General features: G+C 40.4%; 1 protein-coding gene across 1 annotated transcript; it reads left to right on the top strand.

Annotated features, from left to right (window-relative positions):
* The first annotated feature begins 1,771 nt into the window (after nucleotides 1-1,771).
* Nucleotides 1,772-4,041, top strand: LOC123982169 (septin-5-like). Its single transcript, XM_046067590.1, has 2 exons — nucleotides 1,772-1,779; nucleotides 3,227-4,041. The coding sequence occupies exons 1-2, from the start codon at nucleotides 1,772-1,774 to the stop codon at nucleotides 3,756-3,758; spliced, it is 540 nt and encodes a 179-aa protein (XP_045923546.1). The 3' UTR covers nucleotides 3,759-4,041.
* The last annotated feature ends 12,777 nt before the right edge of the window (nucleotides 4,042-16,818 follow it).

Raw genomic sequence — 16,818 nt, 5'->3', positions numbered from 1 at the left:
CTACAAGTATTGTTAAACTGTCGAAACACAGTTTTGATCATTGAAAACAGCCATAATTACTGTAATTTCACAGCTTTTGACTTTTATTATAATTCTTAGATTACAATTTAGATTAACATAGTATATAATTGCCCCAAAGTGGTAAAATTACAGAAAGGTAATATTTAATTTATTGTTAAATGACAGGCGTTCACACCTTTTAATGTGGTTAAAAAAGAAAACTTCCTGTAAAATTACGGGTTTGTGATGAAAAATCAATTTTAATTCCATTTTACAGATACTTGATTGAAGAGTCTTAGCTACAGGTGTATTATCAAAACCTAAAGTAAACATATTTAAATCCAGTTTTTTCATAATTAAAAATTATTACATGTTCACATTATTACATCATTTTACATAAATCCATTTATCCTATAAGAGAGACCAGAAACCCATTTTGAGTAATTTTGTACTAGAGTTATTTATGAAAGTTTCAGACTTATCTTATTTTTAATTTACTTAATTTGAGCAAACTCAGACATTTATTCATTTAGCTGACGCTTTTATCTAAAGCAACTTACAATTGAGGTCGCACGTGGATCTCTCACACCAAATCCACGTGGATTTGGTGTGAGAGATCCGGGTTGGGGTGGTGAACTGAAAGAAAGAAAGAAAGAAAGAATTCCTAGGGTTTCAATAGGGTCATTGCATGTTTCATGCTCGGACCCTAATTAAAGCTGCAAGCAGCGTTAAATGGGCCCTTTATTTCATATAGCACCAATTACAGCTGTCATCACAGGACTCTACTGTTGGAATGACATGTGCAGACTACATAATGGGCAATATTATTACAACATGAAACACAGCAGGTCAGTGCTGCATGCTCTGTGATATTACAGCCTAATAATTTTACGTCAGCAGCGGATTGAACTTGTTTTGTCCCAATTATAGCAGCTGAAATGGTGTGATGCGCCTCTGACATTAGAGACTCAGTTGTTCATTTTACCTCCCCTCCACCGGTCCCTGTAGCTTACGGAGGGATTTCTTCATTGTGTTGCATTGATGTATGTGTGTTTTTACTATTTACTTTCATAATTAGATTAGCTGTTATCAGTTATTTAAACGTTTCAATGCATGCAGTAATATTCACAGCAAATATCGTGGGACAAAACAAAAAAACTGCAGTAATAAGATTAACAAGGCAGAGAGGAAACTCTCCAGAGGAAACATAATTAAACTTTCAGCTTCTTTAATCCATGTTTAGACGCTCTAATGGAGCTCAGGACTGATCAGGAGGATAGCTGCTTAAGGCCCAGGACCCCCACTGACATTGAGTGTCATATCTCTTATAGTGTATATTATAAATGTTTGCACACAAACATATCCAATTGTTAATGCACATGTTTTCTTTCATCCAGACAACTAAAACATGCTAAACCTTCTTCTGTCTCCTTACAATATCTTGTATAGATTGCACTTAACTCTAACTTCTTTCCCTGGGTATTTACCCCTTTGATGTGATATATGTGCTATCAGCTCTTACTAGTATTTATTGCTGCTCTAACTAGTATGTTTTGTCAGTTGTAGTTCTCGTGTTGTATTGATGCTCTGTTGATGGTTGTATGTTGTTCCTAAACTGTAAGTCACTTTGGATGAAAGTGCAAAATGAGTGAATGTAAATGCACTGACAGCTGCTAATAACAGCAGCACAGCTGACAGGAGGTCACTGTTTTTCTTTCATCCAGAGAACGAATAAGCTGCTGCATCCTCAAGCTCCTGAGAAGCTGTTACCATGGCAACGTGAGTAAAACTACGTTTCTACAATAACAGAGTTTCAGTGTTTATTTTCTTGTTGAAATGCATACACGCAAGTTTCAGATTGATGTGATTATATAAAAAATTAAAATATATACAGTAAGACTTTGTGTTCAGTAGTTTTTAAGCTCACGTTTACAACCCCAATTCCAATGAAGTTGGGACATTGTGTGAAACGTAAATAAAAGAAGAATATAAATTTGCAAATCCTTTGTTCAATTGAATACACCACAAAGACAAGATATTTAATGTTCAAACTGATAAACTTTATTGTTTTTTGCAAATATTCACTCACTTTGAATTTGATATGCAACACGTTCCAAAAAAGCTGGGACAGGTGCATGTTTACCGCTGTGTTACATCACCTTTCCTTTTAACAACACTCAGTAAGCGTTTGGGAACTGAGGACACTAATTGTTGAAGCTTTGTAGGTGGAATTCTTTCCCATTCTTGCTTGATGTACAACTTCAGTTGCTCAACAGTCCGGGGTCGCAGTTGTCGTATTTTGCGCTTCATAATGCGCCACACATTTTCAATGGGAGACAGGTCTGGACTGCAGGCAGGCCAGTCTAGTACCTACACTCTTTTACTACGAAGCGACGTTGTTATAATTTCCAAAATGTGGACTCGTCAGTCTACAGCACACTTTTCCACTTTGCGTCAGTCCATCTCAGAGGAGCGCGGGCCCAGAGAAGCCCGCAGCGTTTCTGGGTGTTGACATATGGCTTTCGCTTTGCATGGTAGAGTTCTAACTTGTACTTGTTGATGTAGCGACAAGATGTGTTAACTGACAATGGTTTCCTGAAGTGTTCCTGTGCCTTTGTGGTAATACATTGATGTCGGTTTTTAATGCAGTGCCGCCTGAGGGATCGAAGGTCACAGGCATTCAATGTTGGTTTTCGGCCTTGCCGCTTACATTTTCTTCAGATTCTCTGAATCTTTTGATGAGGTTATGGACCGTAGATGATGAAATCCCTAAATTCCTTGCAATTGTACGTTGAGAAATGTTGTGCTTAAACTGTTGGGCTATTTGCTCACACAGTTGTTCACAAAGTGGTGAACCTCACCCCATCCTTGCTTGTGAATGACTGAGCCTTTTGGGGATGCTCCTTTTATACCCAATCATGACACTCACCTGTTTCCTATTAACCTGTTCACCTGTGGAAACTTCCAAACAGGTGTTTTTTGAGCATTCCTCAACTTTCCCAGTCTTTTGTTGCCCCTGTCCCAGATTTTTGAAACATGTTGCAGGCATCAAATTCAAAGTGAGTGAATATTTGCAAAAAATATTTGAACAATAAATATCCTGTCTTTGTAGTGTATTCAATTGAATATAGGTTGAAAAGGATTTGCAAATGAATGTATTCTGCATTTATTTACATTTTACACAATGTCCCGACTTCATTGGAATTGGGGTTGTAATTTTCTTCAGGAACAGCTCATCCAAATACAAGGACATCATTCCCAAAAGTGTTCTGATCCAATCAGGACCTCCTGCTGTCTACCAGCTGAGACCAAAGAAAGAGAACATTGGACCTCTAAGAAGAATGACTTTTGGTGAAAGAAATGTGAACAAGATAAACAAAACCATCTTGCTTGTGGGTGAAACAGGAACAGGAAAATCTACTCTGGTCAACGCTCTGGTCAACTACGCCATGGGAGTGAAGTGGAAGGAGGATGTCTGGTTTCACATCGTAGAGGACGAGAAGGACAGGGAGAGAAACCAAACAGAGAGTCAGACATCAGATGTGATGGTGTACCAGGTCTTTGGTTTTGAAGGTGAAACTCTGTCCTACTCTCTGACCATCATCGATACTCCTGGATACGGAGACACCAGAGGGATCCAACATGATGACATCATCAGTCAGAGATTATTAGACTGGTTCCGCTCAGAGGACGGAGTTCATGAGGTTAATGCAGTGGGTCTGGTGCTGAAAGCAACTGAGAATCGACTGGGTGACTGACTGAAGTACGTCTTTGATTCAGTGGTGTCTCTGTTTGGAAAAGACATGGAGAATATATTGTTGCTCTCATCACACACTCAGATGGTCTGACACCTGAAAATCCTCTGAAAGCTCTTGATGCTGCAAACATTAAGATAGCCAAAGATAAGGACAACGAGCCTATTCATTTTATGTTCAATAACTACCAGAGTAAACAGAGAATTCAAAAGGATAAGCCTTTTTTTAAAAGTGCATGGAACTTAACAATGAAAGGAATGGATCAGTTCACAGAGTTTCTGTAAAAAACTGCACCTCAGAAACTGAAGACAACTACTGAAGTGTTGAAGATACGAATCAGACTGACAGCCTGCATCCAAAACCTGAAAGAGAGAGTTGAGTTCACTGAACTAAAACAGAGAGAAAACCAACAGACTCAGGAAGCTCTGAAGAAACATGAAGAAGAGATGAAGAGAAATGAAGAATTCACTGTAGAAGATGATGAGATCTACAAAGTTAAAGGAAGTATCAGAGGTGGGGTGGGAGTGTTGTTTTATGAAGGAGCTACCTGCTGTACAGTCTGTGAGAAGAACTGTCACTATCCTGGATGCACATTGGCCCGAAGTCCAGAAAGCTGTGAGGTCATGAAAGATGGCCGCTGCACTTCATGTACCAGGAAGTGTCCTGTATCAGATCATGTGAAAGAAAACTGGATCTATGTGACCAAGACAAGGAAAGTTCAGAAGAACCTAAAAGATGTGAAAAACAAGTATGAAAGAGGTAAAACTGGCTGTGAGGAGACAACAAGCCTTTTGGGAACTTTAGAAAAGAGAATAGAAAAACTTCAGAAGGACAAAGATCAATTGTTGGAAAAGTCCTTCGAGCTTGTTGTCAAACTGGATCAGATCGCCCTGAATGTTGATTCACTGTCCACTCATGTCCACCTGGACTTCCTGATTGAGTAGATGAAGGAGAAAGGAGACACAGAGAAGGTCCAGAAACTGGAGGAGATGAAAAGTCGAGTGGACAAAGATGAAGGAGTTGTGGCAGCGCTGTGGTACATGTCTGGTAAATTAACAGCAGCTGGTAAAGCAGCAGTGAAGTAGCAGGTGAACACCATCAGTGTGAGCAGCAGCTGTGTAGAAAACAAGCTCTACACTGTTGATCCAGATGTTTAAACATCACAAAAGCTTTTTAATTCTAGTTCTATGAAGTGTGATGATGATGTCATAAGTTCATGAGGAAATTCAAATGTAATCACCTTTTAAATGTCAGATGTGTACTTCGCGCCCTCTGTGGTGTGAAATGACTGCTGCTCTTCTTGTACTTCCATGTTTGCTCACCAATAGTGAGTTCAGTGTGCAGATTAACATCAGTGCTGAATCATGGCAGCAGATTTATTTGGTGTTGAACAGCTGTTAGTTTTCTCTTCTAATCATGTTTTCTCCACTATGATTGTGTTTGTGCTTGTATGAATAGACGTGTCTTATATATCCACCATGATGTCACAATGTTGAAGCTGTTGGGAAACTAAAGTGAACTCATTATAAAGGAGTTTAGCCTGGAGGGGGGTTGAAACCTCTTCCTGTGTTCTGAGAGTGTTAATAATATATCTTAATATCTTTCTCAATAATAAAGAAGATTACAGTTAATGTGTGTGTTGTATCAAAGTCCTATAAGAGCTGAGGACAGACTGCCTCTCCTCAGTCACACCTGTGTAATGCTGATGATGCTCTGACCTGCAAACAATAAAGCTCTGCTGACATTATGAATATTGTGTCATCTGGGATTTGAGTTCCAGCTCTAATGTGCTTTCAGTCAGTACAAGTGAGTAAACAGGAAAACAAGGCACTGGACCCAAAATGCAGACAATGGGGCAGAACCGGTTCAGTTCAATTGTTTTAATAGAATATAATAAAAGTACATTGGCTTATGACAAAGGTAGAGGCCAAAACAAAGGCAAACTAATTCTAAGGGGGGCAGACAGACAGCTCCAATACAAAAGGCAGAAAAAACAAGACAGGACAACACAGAGAAAGGGCTGGTATGTTACTCTTCATTCAGCAACCATTTGTAGTAGCTAGCTAGCTAGCTAAGTAACAATAAGGTGTAATACAATACCTGTAAGACAATCAGGTCAGATAATGATGCTATGGTTATTTAGGTGTCTCACAGCCTATATATAGCAATACTCATTCTACATACCTAAACTGTGATATTGGCGTTCCCCAATGGTCAATGCTAGGCCCAATTTTGTTTAGCTTGTATATTAACCCCTTAACGCCTGAATTTTTTTACAATCAAAAAATTATTTGTGTTTTCATTTGCTTTCAAGCTGTTGTTAAATTACGTGAAGATTGTTAATTTGTCTATAGAACATGGAAAATATATAAATTCAGGTATGTGCAGGTATGATGCAAATTAGCGACAACAGGCATAAACGAGACCAGGGCTCGCAAAAGGTTCCTAGATACGTATTGAATATGCACCAACAGGCATTGGGGGAATCCACGTGCTATCTCTTGGCTTGCAGTCTGTCTCAATCGGCGTCAAAGGGTTAACAACCTGTCCTTAGCCTGTCCTTCTGTCAACATACAAATGTATGCTGACATGGTTTTATATGTGCATGTGAAAAACAGTAAGTTGCAAACAAATTAACTGCAGCCATTGCACAGGTTTCTAACTAGTTAAATAACTCATGTTTATACTTGAATGTAAATAGTCAAAGCAGTTGTTTATTAAATAGTATATAGTATGTGGCGGTCAGCGTTGATGTGGTGTGTCGCCACAAATAAATCAAATGGGAAACACTGCAGTGTGGGGCAGATTCTAGAGACTGTTTTCATGTCATCTTATAAACACAAGTCAGAACCTCTGGGCGCCTCAGCTGGGGGTAGAGTGACCTCTGCTGGTTCCACAAAGCAAGGATAAATTATCCAATGATACCCTGACACATGAGGTCATAGAAGTGAGTGAGACACAGTCACAGTGACAGAAAGCAAAGCAGCAGCACTTCCACAGACTACAGTCAGCAAGGAGATGTCCACACTGAAACACTGAACTCAGACACATCTAGCAGGAAGAATAAGAAGACGCTGACCACTTTAATCTGATAGCAACGCCTCAGCCTGCTCTGGTTGTCATGGTAACACAGTCCTGTAATCAGTAATCAGTCAGCAGCTTCCTATCAAATTAAAGTTCATCAGATCAGAGCGGATAACTACAGACCACAGAGTGTCGAAATCATCTCTAAAGGACAAAATGAAGTTCAGACAGGGACAACACCAGTATGCTGAGCCAACAGTTACCAGAGCCAGTTTAAAACAATTTAACACCAGTTTAAAAGTGGTTTCACACCATCTTTAACTTGGAAGTGAAGCAGAGGAAACAACATTTCCTGTAATCCACGTTTTACTGCAACATGTTGAAGTTTAACTGACATGAAGTCGACAGTTTGACGTGAAGCATCTGAGAGACAGTTTCCTGTCCAACTGGAAACCAGTCAGAGCCGGAGACTTCAGACTGGGACTCTAACGTCAGCTCAGGACAATCTCCACATTCATTCTTTGTCCTGCTGGAGTTAAACACTTCTGCTGTTCAGAAAAGAAACACACAAACACACAGGTCAAAGGGAGAACTTGACTCAGACTGGACTCCAGTGTGACCACTGTCCGCTCCACCGGTCAAACTGGAAACATGGGCGGCAGAAAACCCTGATCCTGTGACAGAGACTCAGACGAGGACTCTTGACTGAAACTAAAGACAGCTGAATGAGCTGTGTTCCAGTAAAGCTCCACCTCTTCCTGTATGCAGATATACACTGAGGACAGCACATGATGATCAGAGCAGAGAGCAGGCGGACGGCCAGAGAGACGGTCTACCTGGACATGGATCACCTGTTGGTGCTGCTGCTGCTGTGGAGCTCAGGTAGGACTTTAAACAGCATGTGTTAGAATTCAGATCTCTTTATTGAATCTGGGAGAAAATCAGAGAACAATATGAAAGGCTGTTTAGGGTGTAAACACTGAAATATGTGCACATGTTCACATGCATTTAGGTGGCCAGTAGATATTTAGAAATATAGCTGGAAGAGAGGAATTCTGCTTCAGCCATAGATTCAAAAGAACATTAAACAAAATGGCAGCTCCCGCTCCTTTCTTATGCTCTGTACACCAAGACCATGAACTGATTGTATCTTCGTGTAATCAAGTCTCAGTTAAACAGGAAGTTAAGATTGTGGCTTATAATAAAACTATCAATAAAAAAGTATAAAACATGGACTTGTGTGCAAATGACATGACTTGTAGTGTCAGACTGTTTCTTTAAGCAACCTCATGCAAAATTAATCGCACTCACAGATTTAAGAAGAATATTATTTCAACATCTCTAAACATCAGGAGAGATATTTACTGCATATTTCACATTAAATTTCTCTTTAGTTTCAGTGCCTCTCACACACCCACCAACATCACACACACATCTTACAAAATGTGGACTATGTTCCCACTCCGCAAAAATTGTATAATCTACTTTTAAGCTCTAATAATATTACTGCAAATGTGCATTTTAAATATTTTAAAGAAATTGCCAAGAGGGTACTTACATCCCTGAGCGATGTCTACCTGTCGAAGAGGTGACCTCCATATACTGCAGTGGACTGTCTGTCCCCACTCTTTCAGCTGATGAGTTTTTTTGATTTTTTGCTTCTTTCAAAAATGAATCATTTAACTATATCAACAGTTAAATATTTCTCTATAATAAAAACATTAAAAAAATAATCATGGCATCTTTAATTGAGAATAAATAAAGTTTAACTTGTAATTCATAAGTAACTTGGCTGCATGCCATAATGTCACCGACTGTAGTATTAGCAACAACATGTACTCTGTCCAGGTTTCAATTATATCAAATATCTTATTACACTAGTATACTCGTTTAAATTTTCTAGGAAAAAACATTTCCCAATGTGTTCAGGTCTGATAAGGTTTTCAAGTGTTTCAGGTATGCTGAAGTGTGTTCAGATGTTTAAGGGGTGTACTACGAAGCAGGTTTGACCCAGCCAGGTTTTCTTTGCTTTAACTGGCTTGACTAAACCTAAATCCCCAATCAGAGATAATGGGTTTCATCAGGGTAGTTATCTTTGTTAGCTTCGTCAGGCTCTGTGTGTCATGTGACTCTTCTTTTGCAGAAAGTGCAATATAATATTCTGTTATATTTTTAGATTTTGAAATGTCATTCCTAAATTTTGACATTTTCATAAATTGATGCAGACATTCACCAGAATGCGATGAAATGTGTGATGCTCTAATGTTTCTGGACTCCCCCCTTGATATATGTTTTCCCCTGCATTTCAGCAACAAAATTACTTCATAAATTCACTAGAATGCAAACAACAGTCTCTGGGATGACACACATTTTCTGGGGGTATTATTCCCAGTTGAATTGACATCCCCAGTAGTTTGGTCTCCCAATTTAGGCTGTGATGTCTAGTGGTTGGCCAGTATGGTGATCAACCCTACTTAATCATCATTGACCATCATTATTGACTTGTCTTTTCATCTATATGTGCCCCTGCTGCAGGTAATGAATGTCACAGAAAGTCTACTCATAAAATTCACCGACCTCAGCATTACTGAATCTCACTTAAAAGCTCTTGTTTACTGATATATTTAAGATATTTTTACATGGTTAAAACTTTTTGTTATCAGATGCATGGATTTTAAATATTCTTAACCTGTCCGCCATCTCGACGGGACACAAATGCTGCTGGAGTGCCTTCCATTGCTGCTGGATTACCTGGCCTATTTGGGTGTGTGGGCTAAATGCTCTGTGGCTAGGAGAAGCTCTGGTGGTCTCTATGGTCGGAAGTCAGCAGGAAATTCCACTACTTAGGAGCATGCTCCCCCGTTGCATCTGGCTGTGTGCACTTTATGTACAGTTCTTTTCTTTTTTAAAACTGTCCTGTTTCAATTTCCTGTTTTACCCTTTAAAAATTATATTTTAATGTGGAGTTTTTTTCACTTTCCCTGTGTTGCTTTTATGTTTTATGTAAAGCACTTAGAATTGCCTTGTTGTTGAAATGTGCTATACAAATAAACATGCCTTGCCTTGTCTTGTCTTACAGCTGCAGCAACACGCCACTCGCATCTACCCCCCACTGTACCTCCTCTCATCCACCCAACTTCAGTGATCGATTCCATAGTGAGGAACTTTTCCTCCGCTAATGCAGTCACACACTGTTTTCCCAGTGCCACAACTCCCTATATCATTAATAAACTCCACAAACTCCTGGCTTTATTCCCGACAACCATCAGGAGGATTATAATCCACATAATTTTAAATGACACCACATGCCATCAATCCGAGCACACGTACAGAAACTTTCTCTGCCTCTTTGAACTGCTCAACAGTAGTGGAAAGTCTGCATCTATGGCCCAATTTCCATGTTTTAGCAGAATCCTCAGCCTTCACACCTGGCTCCAGGCTTTCTACTGCACCCAAAACATTGGTTTTATGGAATGTATTTATTCTGGGACCATCCCTCATTCTTCTCACGAGATAGTCTTCATCCAAGCAGGTTTGGTAGTCGCATGCTGGCGGTTTATTTGCAACATCTTCTGCACCTGTTACCCTTTGCTATGCTTTTCTCCCTCTTGCGGCCACCATTGGCAGCCATGCACTGTACACTATCACCAACTTACTCCCCGTTCCATTTTGAAAGACTGCTAGAACTCCCTTTCCTACTAATCACACTAGCTCCACCTTGTGGTTAAGAGGCCCTATTACCACCTCCCTAGGCATTACTAACCACAGCAAGTCAGCCTGATGAATTCCAAGCCTGCAACCTCCTTCTCAGATTACCTGAAGTTAGCAATACTGAATATTAGATTGCTTTCCAGTAAGAGTTTATATATTAACAGTTTTATCTCTCAATATGGTTTACATGGTCAATATGGTCTATTCCTTACTGAGGTCCATATATGGCCATGGCACTTACTGATCTTTTGCAGTTGTATTTGAGCTTAAGCATTAGATTCTGTTATAGTTTGCATTTTGTTTTCGTTCACATAAATAAAAATATTTCCACCATAAATTGGAACAGAAAACTTGACCAGAATGCGGGAAATTAAGTGTTTGATGATTAAGATTTTCATATAATTTAGCATTGAAGATTTCTTAAAAATAGTGTCCTCGTCTCAATCTCGTGAACCCAATCTCGAATCTTGCCTTGTTAGCTAAGTGCCTCATCACACACCTACCTTTGTGGTGATTACATGTGTTTTCTTGCTGTTTATGTAAAGATAGATGTTACCACAAGGTAATCTCAGACAGCATTCTTTTTTTTTTTAAGTAACATTGCCAAAATCCACCATTATCACTGTGTGATGCTGAAGTTGTAATCCATAAATTTGTATCTTGGATATTGTAATGTCCTTCTCTCTGGTTTCCTCAACTGTTACCAAAGTCTTCAGCTTGTTCAGAATGCAGAAGCTAGAGTTAAAAAAAAACTAGATAATCTCTCCTGTGTAAAAAGTTTATCCAACATGGCAGCCTTCCGATGTCAACATTTATTTTGTTTATGGTCATTGCTGCTGGACACGTGCACCTGACATACTGACTGTGATAAAGGTTATTAACCTAATCTTGTACGTGACTCAGGAGGAACGAGGGGTTCATTCAGTAGTGAGTAATTTGTTCATTTTCACGCATGAATGTATAGTCTTGGACTCTTGGCTAATTAGGCTTAAGCCCCGAATTTTTTGTCAAAAGCCCCGGATCTTTTGGATTTTTTAAATAAGTTCAACTTTATTTCATTTCCCCTCAGCAAAAAGCTCTTTTACCGTGGTGGTGGTGGTGGTGGTAATGCATCTTTCACAGGGTTGGGGAATAACAGATTACATGTAACGGCGTTACGTAATCAGGATACAAAAATAAAGTCAATGTATTCCCTTACAGTACAGAAAATAAAGACATAATCAGATTACAGGTGCATTTTGTAAAAATGGGGATAACACATAGAGATTACTTTCTCTAGCACAAAGTTTCCATTGGACTGCTCTTTGCTATTAATGTGTTTCCTGTAAAAACACACAGCTAGTGAGGGAGCTGTCTATTGATCGGTGTGTAGCTGGTAGTTGAATGTGGTCACTCCCCCACCCCGTCACGCAGACTCCAAGACTGACGGAGGCCAGTCTGACCACTGGGAACACAGTACGAAGTTTTTCTTGCCGGTTTGGCTCTTGTCACCTCGGGGCTGAGTCAGCTAATGAGGCTGTGTTCTGACCTGTTCATGCCATGTTTACCGGGAAGCTGCTGAGGGCAGTTTGGTTGCCCGCTCGCTTGCTTTTTGGTTTATTCTGTCTGACAACACTCACACTTGATTATTGACATAACCTTTACTGACTTGTGACACTATATAAACCAGTCTGCTGGCTTGTGCTTTTTGTGTATTCACATGTTCAATTCACAAAATGACTCTAGAGAGAGTTCACTGAGATGTTTCTGAGCTGATAGAAAGTTCTAAAAAAAAACAACCTGAGTGTTTTTTCTGTCCACTGCTGTGCTCCAATCACAGGACTCCAGACTGAAGGACAACACACCTCAACAGGTAAAGAGAGAAAGAAAGAATCACAAGAGCAGAATCAGCAATCATGTTTTAGTTTAATCTCTTGAATTCACTTCTTTACTGATGACTCTCTTGTTTCTGTTCAGAGCCTCATGATGTCAGGTTGGTGGGAGGAGCCAGTCGCTGTGCAGGAACACTGGAGGTGAAACATCAGGGAGACTGGAGACCAGTGAGTGGCTCTGGCTGGACCCTGAAGACAGCAGCTGGTGTCTGTAGAGAGCTGGACTGTGGCTCTGCTGTTTCTGTAGGAGAGAGAGAGGAGTCCTCAGACAGACCTGTGTGGTGGATCAGGTCTGTCTGTGTTCAGTCTGGATCTGCTCTGAGGAAATGTGTAGAATCAGATTCCTCTTCCTCCATCCTGGACCTCGCTTGCTCAGGTAAACCCATCAGTGTGACAGAGTATTAAATGGAAATGTGCTGGTGAACTTGCTGCAGTCTGTGCTGGTAGAAAGATGTGTTCTGTTGTTAATGATGAACTGATGTTGGAGTTTTGCTGAGTCCACCTTGAACCACTGAATTGTTCTTTCATGACATGTTTTTCTTTTGTGTCTTCTGTCTTTATCTCTATTTCATCTTCTATTATCTCTCCAGACTCTGTCAGGCTGCTGGACGGGACTAGTCTGTGCTCAGGCAGACTGGAGGTGAAGTCTAACCAGAGGTGGTCCTCAGTGTGTGAAGCTGACTTTGACCAGCAGGATGCAGAGGTGGTCTGTAGGGAGCTTGGCTGTGGGGCTCCTTCATTCCTCCAGGGGGCGCTCTATGGAGAAGTGGAGGCTCCGATGTGGACCAAAGAGTTCCAGTGTGGAGGCCATGAGTCTGCTCTCCTGGACTGTAGAAGCTCAGGCTCAGCTAGAAACACCTGCTCACCTGGAAAAGCTGTTGGACTCACCTGCTCAGGTAGAAGAGGAGCTGCAGCTTTGATTTGAACTGTGTGTCAACTCACCCTTTGCTAAGCCACGTCGGATTTGCAAGCTGGCCAATCACAGTGCAGTATAGGACTTTTGTGCAAAAGGAGTTGTTTTCTAGCTTTTTCTGCTGACTTTTTTTGTTCAAACGCTGTTCCTGGGTTACTTAGTAATAGTAATATTTACAGTTGCTACCCAGAGAGGTACAAAGGAGAAGTATAGTAGCAGTAGTAAAGCAATCCAGAAAAATGTCAGCTGTGGATTATTCCTAATGTAATCTAAGTTAGCTAACGCTAGCTAACTTACTACTAAATGTAACATTATTTAGACCTACCGCTTTTGCTTTTTAATGGTTGTAATAGTGGACAGAGATCTATCCAGCTGTACAGGAACAGTGTTGATTCACAAAAGTCACTAATAATATGGTGGTTTACTTTTACATTTATTCATTTAGCTGACGCTTTTATCCAAAGCAACTTACAATTGCTATAAATGTTACAAAAAATTAGACAATAATACTCCAGGGAGTGCAGTAATAGACAGAAGCAACGCAGTGATAAACGTCCGACAGGTCCGACAGTTTGCAAGACTCAGCAACAGTAACTAAGGGGGTGTGGCTTAGCGACGGGTCAATTAATGAGGCTGCCGATGAGTTAAATGAAATATGACATAAGCAGTACACTAAAAGATTTCCTTAAAAAATAGTATTATATTTTCCATAACATGTTTTTACAAGCAGTGCATCACATCCACACAGGCACAGCATTTGGCTCGATAAGGCTATGAACATGTGATAACAATATATGAAACTACTCGTATTTGCTCGACTGACGCACTGAAAATAGCATCAATTTAAATGTAATTTTTCCTCCGTTGACCTTATTTATGAGAATAAATTGCACTGCATGCAAGTATTAATTAATATGATTCCCAATTAAACAGTAAATCATATTAGGTGTTCTTTTGCAGAAACAAATATCTCTGTTTGTGGTTATTATCCTAAATAATGGTTGTTTTTGTGTACCTCGCAAATTATTTTAAATTATGTTTTTTATTGCTCACTTATGGGAAAATCAATAAAACGGGTGTCTGTTTATTCAGAATGGGTTTAAGCCTATAATACTTAGAGGCAATTTTTCTATGTATTTTACACAATAGTATTCATTTCAAACCGTTTCATCCTTCTGCATGTGAGTCAACGTTTCTCATTTCTCCAGTTTGTGTGCGTAAGCATGCCTCAAAGTTTGCGTGGAAGACTGTCAATTTTGTTTTTAATAGATCACAACCTTTGCTTGGGAAGTGACGTACGCAGCCCTGTTTTATATGTACGCACCATTTATAAATAAGGCTCCAGATCATCATCGCCAGAATTTGACCGTGATTGTAACCAGCCATAATATCTGCTGGCTTGTTTGCTCACTTGACTTCAGTTAAATTTGATAAAATATGAAAAAAATGAACGTACTTCTACATTTACGCATCAGTGTTGCCAGGTCATTTTTCCGGGGCTTTATCCCTGGATGTTTTGACTGTAGCCCTGAATGTAACTCAACAACAGCAACACAAATATTTTCCATATTAATATGCAATAATCCCCATGACGCAGCCTGTCTTGCAGGTCTTCAAAGAACGGAGGCTACTTGCAATAATATTGCTGCATTTTCACGCAATGTGACCCCCCCCACCGTTACTCAGCTCCAGGGCTTGTCCACAACAACTGAATTGTCTCTATCAAAATTGCAATCAAAACATTTAAATATAAATGTTCAGTCAGTCACTTTCTAATCAATATACTTGCTACAAAAACTGTTAACAGTCGGCGCAAAGTAGTGAGACAATCACATGACACACCTGACTGCGACACAGACACCTGCTGTCTCTGTCCCCCTCGCTCTGAGGCACTTTGCTCTGTTTGATGCTTAATTCCCTCTGAAGCGGCTGTGAGCTGCACTTTATCAGAGGTGCTGAAGTGAACATGTGTGTGGATTTGATGTGGATTTTGGGGATATTTCTGTCTGATCACAAGTGTTTTCAGTTTCGGGTTTTCTACCTCTGATGAAGAGCAGTCCGCTCGTCTCATCCAGCACAGTCCCAGATGGGCTCTTTGTCAGTCACACGGTCTAAAGGGGGAAACCTACGATCATATCATCAGAGCAATAACGCAGGATAATGCACAGCAGAGGGGCAGGTAGATTTCGTTAAAATATTATAACTTCATTCTTATCAGATACCGATTTTATTTCTAATTTTTTAATATTATGACTCAAAATATTATTCTGCAAATGTCAGAGAACACAGATATGTGTGAGAGATTGTTAATGTGCAGAAAGTTTTGAGCATGAGCAGAAAACATGCAGAAACACAGGAGCTATAAAAATCCAGGAGTTTATGGAAGATGGAAACCACTGGGGGTGAGAGATGTCCAGCATTTTGACAGTCATGAGAACACCATCGTCATAGTGTGCTGCATTTTTACTAGTCAGTGTGAACACACTTATGCACTCAAAATACTAAGTGTGAGTATGGAAGGTTGCAAATTGAGACAGAGTATTGGTTATTGTGTGTTTTAATTACATTATTTTACTAATGACTCTCTTTTTTTCTGTGCAGAGCCAGTGAGGTTGGTGGGAGGAGCCAGTCACTGCGCAGGAACACTGGAGGTGAAACATCAGGGAGACTGGAGACCAGTGGGTATCTCTTACTGGACCCTGGAGACAGCAGCTGGTGTCTGTAGAGAGCTGGACTGTGGCTCTGCTGTTTCTGTAGGAAAGAGAGAGGAGTCCTCAGACAGACCTGTGTGGTGGATCTGGTCTGACTGTGTTCAGTCTGGATCTGCTCTGAGGGAGTGTGTATCATCAATTTCCTCTTACTACATCCTGGATGTCACCTGCTCAGGTAAGCCCATCAGTGACATCATCTATGACATCACGTATGACAGTAATGTACCCAGGTTGAGCAGCTGAGCTCAGCCGGGGGCTCGTCAGTATCTCCACGCCCACGTGGCGTCCTCCACCCTGGCAGCTCCTTCAAAGGAGAGAGTCCAGCCCCTATCCCTGTTAGAGTTGTTGGAGCATTTTCTAAGCAGCTTTTTCTTCTGGGTTCCAGGTCTTCTTAGAACATTAAGACAGAATGAAAAGTGTTGAACTTGTTTGTGTGGAGAGCAAAGATTGTGGAGTAGCTGAGCAGAAGGAACAGAGCAGAGAAATCTGCAGATGATGATGTTGTGCTGTTGTTTGGAAACATGTTGAAAGTGTTCAGACGTGGAGAACAAGTGTGACAGAGTATTAAATGGAAATGTGCTGGTGAACTTGCTGCAGTCTGTGCTGGTAGAAAGATGTGTTCTGTTGTTAATGATGAACTGATGTTGGAGTTGTGCTGAGTCCACCTTGAATCACTGAATTGTTGTTTCATGACATGTTTTTCTTTTGTGTCTGCTGTCTTTATCTCTATTTCATCTTCTATTATCTCTCCAGACTCTGTCAGGCTGCTGGACGGGACTAGTCTGTGCTCAGGCAGACTGGAGGTGAAGTCTAACCAGAGGTGGTCCTCAGTG

The sequence above is a fragment of the Micropterus dolomieu genome, linkage group LG13 (genome assembly GCF_021292245.1).
Source record: "Micropterus dolomieu isolate WLL.071019.BEF.003 ecotype Adirondacks linkage group LG13, ASM2129224v1, whole genome shotgun sequence".
Classification (NCBI taxonomy): domain Eukaryota; kingdom Metazoa; phylum Chordata; class Actinopteri; order Centrarchiformes; family Centrarchidae; genus Micropterus; species Micropterus dolomieu.
Note: the sequence above shows the minus strand (reverse complement) of the source record. Positions and strands in the feature narration are given on the sequence as shown.